This window comes from Spodoptera frugiperda, chromosome 24 (genome assembly GCF_023101765.2).
Source record: "Spodoptera frugiperda isolate SF20-4 chromosome 24, AGI-APGP_CSIRO_Sfru_2.0, whole genome shotgun sequence".
Lineage (NCBI taxonomy): Eukaryota > Metazoa > Arthropoda > Insecta > Lepidoptera > Noctuidae > Spodoptera > Spodoptera frugiperda.
In genome coordinates this window covers 1,450,189-1,460,084 of record NC_064235.1, presented here as the reverse complement: position 1 = coordinate 1,460,084, position 9,896 = coordinate 1,450,189, and the positions used below count along the sequence as shown (strand labels likewise).

Sequence of the window (9,896 nt, the reverse complement as noted above, 5' to 3'; positions counted from 1 at the left end):
ATTGTCAAAATTCGCGTTGTAAGGAGAAGTGTATGAAAATAAAGAAAATTCTCACGTTTTCCCTAATTCTCTTGAATTCTAAATCATTAAGAATAATTTCTAAACTCCTTAAGTTATAGAGTGTAATATAAAAAATGTCGAAAAGGTTACAGAGTACGGATCAGGCGAAAAATGACGAAATTATTGATGAACTAACAAAGAATTTGGAAACATCGTTAAAAACTGAGGAATCTGTGGATGAATTTGTCATAAGTCCTGGTACAAGTGCTGAGGACTTTCCTAAGGCGGCTGGAGACGCACCACAGACAAGCGGTACGTATGTTTTTTTAGTTAGTATGAGTTCATTACGGGCGTAGCCTCTATTTGTGTGTTAATACTTTTCAATGCCAAATTGGTACTTAATTCCACTTAATCATTACGTCTTATGAAAAAACCTTCGTAAAATCTACGAAACTTATTATTAGAATCTTCAAAGTTTCTTAGTAAGATCGATATTTATGATTTTAAGTGCTTTTCTTCAATGCGATTGTTGACTGCGAAGTTTAATGTTCAAAGAATATTGTCATCATGTCTTGTGCGTGTCAATCAATGTCTTTATCGTACATACATACATAACCTCACGACTGTCTCCCATGGGGATAGGCAGAGACTAATGAACGCCAATTGCTATGAATCTTACGAACCTATCACTTTCGCCTCAACAACAGTCATCAATCTATTCATGTATGCTCATCGGTTAAGCAGTAACCATTTTCTCTTTACTCTTTTCTATAAATCCAATTATAACTTTTTTCGAATTTCTACCAAACAACTTATTATAAAAAATACTTACAAATTCCAGACATACCTCGAATCTACCCAGATCTATCCGAAGACGATGGAATAGAAAAAGATTTCGAAGAAAATTCAACACAGAAACCAAAGAGGACAGTGATACGGACATCGATGAGGTGTCTCTGAAGGATGCTGAGGTGGACCTCACCGATGACCAGAAAGAGGAACGGAGAATCATTGCCGAGGAGCTGAAGAAAGCTGGCAATGATGCGTTTAAAGACGGTGACTTTGAACGGAGTATTGAGAAGTATACTGAAGGTTAGTATTTTGCCTTAACTCATATCGCACCTTAGGTCGAAGGCCGAAGTGCTAATAACTATTTCCGAAAATGAGTTAAGTATGCCAAAGTGCCTATAAAAATTATGAAACCCTAAAAATGTCTGTCCTGAAAAATATTAATATTAGTACTTTGGCCCCTGTCTTACCGAAGGTGCATTATACATAATATTCATCATTATATCAGTCACAAGACGTCCACTGCTAAACATATGCCGCCCCAATCACTTCCAGATAGGTCGGTTGGAAACAACCTGCCTCTAGCAGCTCCCTGCGACCCTAATCAGGTTATTTGTCAAAGTCAAAGTCAAAATCATTTATTTCAAATAGACCAGAAAGGCACTTTTGAACGTCAAAGCAAATATAATAATATTAATAACGTCTGTCTGTCGGCTGTGTCCACTGGCATATATACAATTGAATGTAAATTAACTAAAAATCACAGTTTACTCACATACATTAATGGAGAAAAGCACTACTAGTTTCGAGTCACAGAGGAACTCTTCATAATGAGCAGCGACGGCGACGAGGTCGCGCAGCCTACTGTACAAACAACTTTCGTTGATTTGTGATAAAAATAAAACAAATGAGTATACAAAAAAAGTTCTTTGCGAAAGTTTTTTGTAATCATGAGTACAATCACGTGTTACACAATACTATTCACTAATTACTAGTCACCCTACATGTACCAAACTATCAATTCCCGATATTTGATCATAGCAATAAATTCTGTAATTGCTGACCAAAGGCCTCTTCTCACACGGAGAAGGTTTGAGCATTAACCACCACGCTTGCTCAATGCGGGTTGGCGATTTCAAACTTACAATCAGAAATTATAAGTCCAGGTTTCCTCACGATGTTTTCCTTCATTCCTTATAACTCGGAAAAAATCACATTGGTACTTGCCGTTGGTAGGTTTTGAGTCCGCACCCTCCATACATGAGAAGCGGGCGTGTTAAACTACCGCACTTGAAACACCAGAGGAGTTACAAGTGCGTTGTCGGCCTTTTGGGGGTTAGAAATTTAAGGGTTGTTTGTTGGGGAATCGGGGATTAGGAAGGGGGGAATAAGACCTCCGGTAATCTCACTCACACAACGAAGCACAACGCAAGCGTTGTTTTACGTCGGTTTTCTGTAAGGCCGTGGTATCACTCCGGTCGCGCCGGCCCATTAGTGCCGAAGCATGGCTCTCCCACACTTAGATTAATATCTACTTATTAAACTGATTACAGGTCTCCGAACGTGTCCGCTCCAGTTCTCACAACAGCGTGCGATACTCTACTGCAACCGCAGCGCTGCCAAGATGAAGCTCAAGAAGTACAAGCAAGCCATCAAGGATTGCTCTAAAGCTATTGAGTTGGACGAAAATTATGTTAAGGCTTATATACGGTGAGAAATATACTTGACTAGTTACTTTCGCGCTAGTTCACTCGCTCTGCTCGGCTCCTGTTGGTCGTAGCGTGAACAAAACTCCGAGGGTCGGCTTTTAGGTAAGCGTCCACCGTATCGTGCGCATTCCGTATGACGTCATCAGTACATATCGCATGTAGGCATTGCTAATGATGCGGTCCATACGATGCGGATCAGTGGACGCAGTTGTATGAGTGGTCAGATGGGCGACTGCCGATCAAGTCGGATCGGGTCGAGCAAAGTATTGCACCTTTTTATTCCCGGAAGAGTAGGAAAAAGTTCGTGTATACTTTGCTCAAGTCGATTTCTCGCGGGAATTGAACCCACTTGACATTTTTTCGATTGCGAACACCAACGCACCCGCGTTTTCCATTTCGAACTTTGCAATTTCAAATCTCGAACTCACAGATATAATTATTGAGTAACAAATAGGATAATTAGGAAAAATATTTTGTCTACATTTATACTATTTATTCCACAGGAGAGCGCAATCATACGAGGCGACAGAGAAACTAGACGAATCATTAGCGGACTACAAGAAAATATTGGAATTCGACCCCTCACACAAGGAAGCTAAGCAAGCTACCATCCGTTTACCACCTTTAATAGAAGAAAAAAACGAAAAACTCAAAACTGAAATGCTAGGCAAACTAAAAGACCTAGGAAACATGATTTTGAAACCTTTTGGGCTATCTACGGAGAATTTCCAGATGGAACAAGATCCAGTTTCAAAAGGATACAAGATTAATTTCAAACAATAGTTTCGTTTTAAGTGAAATTTGTGATATAAACTTACTTATCTATATTGTTTTATTTAATTATATAAAATTTACTTGATGATGATTATTATTATTTGTCGTTTTTAATTGCCTAATGGAGGAAATCCTAATGTGGGGATTGTCTCCTGTGTCGTGGGTGCGTTTACAAACATACAAGTTCAAATACACATGACACCCAGACCTGAAACAACAATTTGTGGATCACACAAAGAGTCAAACTTTAAATGCCATGCTTCGGCACTGCTGGGCCGGCTCGACCGGAGTGATACCACGGCCGAGCAAATAACCGACGGGAACAATGTTCCCAATCCCCGATTCCCCATCAACCCTTAAATTCCTAACTCTCCAAAAGGCCTGCGATACACTTGTAATGCCTTTGGTGTTAAAAATAAATATTTCGGCCAAACCAGAAATCTAACGCACTGTGATGTAGATTCTACGATGATGTGGAAATTTGTTAAGCACGCCATCTATTGGTGCATTACTTCAACTACATATTTACTTTATGCGACGACAGATGGCACTACCGTAACTTTCAAATTTCCTAAATAAATCTGCAACTAGAGATGTCGCTAGCGTTTCGAATTTTGTAAAAGCCATTTATCTTCGCAGTGATAACGGCAAAGAAGAATACATTTATTACTACCCCTATTCTTCCTGCGGGTGTCGTAGAACCGACTATGACCGGCCAGCAAGACTCTAATAAACCTGAACCTTTTTAAACTGCGATTTCTAACCCTAGTAAGCACCAGCGGAGATTATGGCATACTCCTCTTATGTAGAGGAGGCTCATAGTCCAGCAGTGGACTGCCAAGAGCTGTTGATGTTCAGTACATATAAAATTAAAACATTATTCAAATCTAGATAGACTCAGTCCCTATTCATCTCACCCTTTCAAATTGCACCTCAAAATCAATAACTATGGCGGCGTGCAAATCAAAGTAAATCTTACCTTATATCTTGTAAGCTAAGGTCCATTTTCATTTGAAGCGTGTTATAAGTGTGTGTGTGTGTGATTTGTATATAGGTACACTAGGTATTGAAAAGGGGGAACTGGAACAGGGCTGGATTTAGTACTTGCGGCTTGGGATGTAAGCTAGGGGCCCAGAGGATTTTCAACGCAGTAGGTAGGTACTTTAACCTTTCGTATGTTTGGAACGTGGATCCATGCGAGATACAATGTGTTTTTTATTGTTGTCATATAGGTATACGAGAGGCATCTTTTAATTCGAACATCCGAATTACTTACTGAAGTGTGTATATGTTGCGTCTAATAGTATTTGGAGATAAATAAAATACTAGATACTAACCTTTGTATGTCTATATTAATAAAAGAATAAAATATACAATAACAAGAGTGAGATCAACGAAATTATACAAAATGAAACCGAGAGTAATAATTTATGATGCGCGCGCGATCGCTAGCTGAGGACTGTCTTGGGCGAGCGAGTGGCGCGGGGTGGAAGCGGCGACTGCGCCGTGTGCCGAGCGGCGACCGCGAGCTCCGCTAACGGCCGGACGGTGTGTAGGTATAGCTAAGGGCTTGTTATTTGTATGTATGTAAATGTTTATATTTATTTATGTATACGTAGGTACAAATGTCTGTAATTATAATGTACCTTAGCTATACCCTACATATACACACTCACACTCTCTTACACACGGTGTGGGCTCACCATGCTTCGGCACTGCTGGGCCGGTTGACCGGAGTGATACCACAGCCTCATCGAAAGCCGACATGAAACAACGTTTGCATAATCGTCATAAAACACCTACTTTGTTGCTCTCAGGAACTAAATTGAAGATCCCATGTTTAGCAGCCGCACTTACGACATTTCAACCTATTAATTAATAAGTTGGACCCACTTCGAGTGCTAAAACAGGGCCCCACAATACCGCAGTCCGGCTCTGCATTTAATTAACTGTTAGTAGCTCACTCCAGCATCGTTCAGGTACTTCCAAGAGTAGCAGCAGACGAGCCACTGACCATAGTTACAAAATGTTGTCACTGGCATATTTCGAACATATTTTTGTGTGGGAGAGCCACGCTTCGGCACTGCTGGGCCGCCTCGACCGGAGTGATACCACGGTTTTACAGAAAACCGACGTGAAACAAAGCTTGCATTGTGTGAGTGGCTACCGGAGGCCCAATTCTTCACAAACTCTCCAAATCCTCAATCCTTGATTCCCGATCATTAAAAAGGTTGACAACGTACTTGTAACTCTTCTGGTGCTTCGGGTGTCCATGGCCGGCGTCATTTACTTGCCATCAGGTGGTCCATCGGCTCGTTTGCCGGCTTATATCACAAAAAAAAGTACTAAGGCTCCATTAGTCATATTCCAATTCCACAATCAAACCAGCTAGATGGCACTATAATATTGTATTGTCATCCATTCTACATACAATTGCCAAGTTTTATAATGAAAATACCATATTATACTGGGCAAAATTCCAGACTCCGTGCTACTACTGAGAAATTTTCGAAAAGCCGTAAAAAGCCCAGTAATACTTTGCCCGACCCGGGAATCGAACCCGAGACCTCTTGTCCGGCAGTTGCACTTGCGACCACTCGCCTAATGAGGCAGTCGACGAGTTAAAAGTGTGAAACCGAAAGAAGCCCAATAGTACTTTGCCCGACTCGGGAATCGAACCTGTTACCTATTGTCCGGCAGACGCACTTGCGACCACTCGCCCAACGATTCAGTCAACGTCATTATTAGAAGTGTGTGTAATTCAGATTCTTTCACTTTATTACATAGTTCGAACTAATAAAATATAAATGCGTAATTTTATTGTAACTTTCGTGAGACATACTAAATTAATTATTATGTTATCGGCTTACTCACGTAACTGTTTGACGAGGAACTCGACAGTAGCAGCGCGACAATCGCCGCGTCGTGTGTCGCGGAATGCTGCTCATGAATATGAGCCTCTAGCATGGCTTGAAACTAGTCGAGTTCCTCGTCAAACAAATACGTGAGTAAGCCGATAACATAATAAATGCGTGTTAAAATGTCGCTCGTCTACTCAGTTCCTTTTAACTTCCCCCCATGTAAATACCTAGTGTACCTATCTACAAATAGGTTTCAACTCGCTACAAATGAATATGAACCTTAGTTTTCAAGAATAAAGTTAACTTTGCCTTGTAGGTGTACTCCACCCTGGTTATCGATTTTAGCCCTGCAATTTGAGGGGCTCAGATGCGATGTGTAGTCTGTTATATCATTTGATAACTTCAAAATTATTTGAAATGACATTTTACCTTAAAATCCTCGAAGGAGTAGACAGAGGTGCTTAAAACATACTAAAACGTTCCTCAGATGCATTTTGTCCTACCCAGTCCTTTAGGTGTGGGAGAGCCATGCTTCGGCACTGCTGAGCCGGCTCGACCGGAGTGATACCACGGCCGAGCAGTACACCGACGTGAAACAACGCTTGCGTTGTGTTTCGTTGTGTGAGTGAGGTTACCGGAGACCCAATTACCACCCTTAAATTCCTAACCCTCAAAAGGTCGGTAACGCACTTGTAACGCCTCTGGTGTTTCGGGTGTCCATGCTAATCCGTCTGCTCGTTTTCCGGCTTATTACCATAAAAAAAAACCGTAAATAAAACTCAAAATCTCTTAAAACAATCCCATTTACGACACTACCGACCTCTACGTACATAATTTGACATTCTAAAACTATTGACACACAAACAAAACATTATCATTAATTTGAATTTACATTAAACAAAGGAAATGTTACTAGAAGCTTCGAGAACGCTGTTTCAGTACTTAAAATCTACATAGGTACCTAAATATAGGATACCTAGCTTTGCAGGGTGCAATAAATCAATATTATAAGGGACGAATGTTGGGGGGCGATGCACGGGCTCTAAAGCCGACCATTCATAGCTTCAAAACTGCAGTTTTACACCCTTTTAAAGAGTAAAAGGGTAGGCAGAGGTAGTGGTTAAAATAGGGGATCGGTTCAGATTGTTATGTCATGGTATTTGGTTATGAAAATATAGTTTGTTTTGCTTTTAAAAAAATGGTATTAGTGATATTTTTTTTTTCTAGGGAGTTTTTTGTTAATCAATTACTACGACTGCGACTGAGTGGTCACTAGTGCGACTGCCGGAGAAGTTGTCTCGGTTTCTATATCTGGGTCGAGCAAAGTATTACTGGGCATTTTTCGGCTTTTCAAAAATTTCTCAGTAGTAGCACGGAGTCTGGAATTGTGCCCAGTATATGGCAAAAGGCTCACCCCCTATTACATGGGACTAATAACACAAATTGTGAAAAGTGTGTGTACATTGTATAGCGGCATTACGTGACGTAATGTGCACCTCTGCCCACCGCTTTGTGGATAAAAGGCGTGACGTTGCAATAAGATTAAGATACTCACCACAGTAATGTATCATTTCATCTCTCCAACTGTTTTGTTTACAAAACATCACAATGTTTACATCCTGAATAGCCAGCTTTTTAGGGTGAGGCCGTTGTGGCACCATCGCGACCCGCATGCGCGAAAACCCCACCCGTCCCGCGCACCCCGCGCACCGCTATAAAACCACGCCGCTAGCAGACGAACCAGTCAGTCGAGCTGCGAATTTCAACCGTGACACACCTCTAAACCGAAGAAGCCCTCTTCATAAACCGCAATGGCAACTGTTGTGACAAAGTGCGTTCAAGTCTCCTCAGGAAACAATGAATTCTCATACAAGTTCCTTGGACCAACTTGGGATCTTCAGGAGCAATTGATGTTGATCAACACCATTAACAACATCTTCGCGTACCGACACCTCAACGGCGACAAGGCTGAGTTCCGGCGCTTCATGATGGGCATGCCTTTGGGTGGCGCCATGGCGATCATCAATATGGGCAAGAGCATCCTCCAGCATCCAGCGCCTGCACCAGCACCACAGAAGTCGAAACTGTAAACACCAGCTTTACGAAGACAGAAACATCAAGACGGAAGACATTATTGAAGATTGCAAGCAGTTCCTTCGAAGATTCACCTCAAGACAACTCTTCACCATTTCACCTCACAAGAAAGAAGATTTCAAGAGACCCAAAAACTCAGCTCAAGACAACTCTTCACCACTTCACCTCACAAGAAAGAAGATTTCAAGAGACCCAAAAATTAAGCTCAAGAACACCCTACTTCACTTCACCTCACAAGAAAGAAGATTTCAAGAGACCAAATCAAGACAGCTCAATATCAACTGCCTGTACAGAGACTTATTCTTCAACCAACATCACTTGAAACACCTTCAATATCTCCAGAAGACCTACCATTGAAGACATCAGGAACTAAAACAGCAACTCATCTCACCAAATTGCCGCAAGGACATCGTTCTGCAATGAGAAGATCTTCAGTATGGGAGCAGTATCCTGTCCTGCCTCAAGAAGACCTCAAGACCATCAACGGCTGATGCTGAGCTGCTCAAGATGTTCCTGTTCATCCACCAGTCCAGCTCTTCAAGTCTTCGGGGCAGCCGCTGCAATCTTCATCTTCACGTCGAGTCTTCAAAGCTAAGTTCCTAGTATAGTTTTACCTTTCAGCATAGCTCATCACACTTTGGTACCAGCGAAGATTATTTCCATGTTCATCTGGCGTTAACAGCGAAATTTGTCATCATGATTCTGTTTATGTATTTGTTTCTATAGCAAATGTTTTTGACAGGTCATATTATTGTAAGGGGTGGCAATGATTTTAGGGGCAGTCTGCAGCCAAATGGCGAATTTGTCTTGTATTCGCAGTGGCTTTGGTTCTGTTTCCTTGATCTAGCTTGACTCGTCGTGTGCCGGAATGCAGATCTTCGAGACACAATGTATTTTCTATCGTTGTCTTATATACTGGCATACGAAAGGTTAAGGCTACTGTCACCCCTAATTTTTAACTCCTAAAAACCAGTTTGATTGAGCTTTGTTGGAAAATAGTAGTAGAGCGGTTTTGTGCACCGCTCGTCCGGGGTAGTACTACATCCATGCCTATTTCTGCCGCAAAACGGTGCAACATACCGTGTTTCGGGAGAAGGGGTGGAGTCCGATCCATTTTACTGGCACATAGAGACTTAAAAACCAGTCTCATAAAAGGCGACGCGTTTGCAATGTAAAAAGCAAGTTGGCCGCTTTACACTGAGCGAATCAACAGCGCGTTTAGCCTTAAAACTCCTTTACATAATAGGCTATCCGAACTGGGCCTAAATAAGACATAAGGAGTATAAATATATACTTAAATGCTAGCTTAACAGTCTCATAAAATATGTCTACTTAGACATAATTTATAAGATTGTCCGTGATTGTAAAAGGGTTGAAAAAACATCGCCGTCAACTTTTACGATTCGTCAATACGTGTAACGCTATGTTGATTTCGATATTCAAAGATGCTAAAGCGAAAATTAAAACTGACAATTTAATAAAAATAACTGCAGAAATTGCCATTTTTATACTTTGCAATTGCATATTTAAATATGGAAATCTATTTGTGTGGTTGGTCTCACTTTTATACTCGCTGGCTCACTTCCAACCTGCCGCCTAATAAGTCTTTGTGGGGGGCCTATGTTCAGCAATTAGGAATTATTAACTGACAATGGATACAGAACTCTCC

General features: G+C 41.2%; 1 protein-coding gene across 1 annotated transcript; it reads left to right on the top strand.

Annotated features, from left to right (window-relative positions):
- Nucleotides 1–3: 3 nt before the first annotated feature.
- On the top strand, nt 4–3,357 carry LOC118278564 (tetratricopeptide repeat protein 1-like). Its single transcript, XM_035597823.2, is given in 5 exon segments — nt 4–312; nt 842–912; nt 915–1,092; nt 2,343–2,499; nt 3,002–3,357. Coding segments are annotated over 5 exon segments (864 nt in total). The 5' UTR covers nt 4–134; the 3' UTR covers nt 3,282–3,357.
- The last annotated feature ends 6,539 nt before the right edge of the window (nt 3,358–9,896 follow it).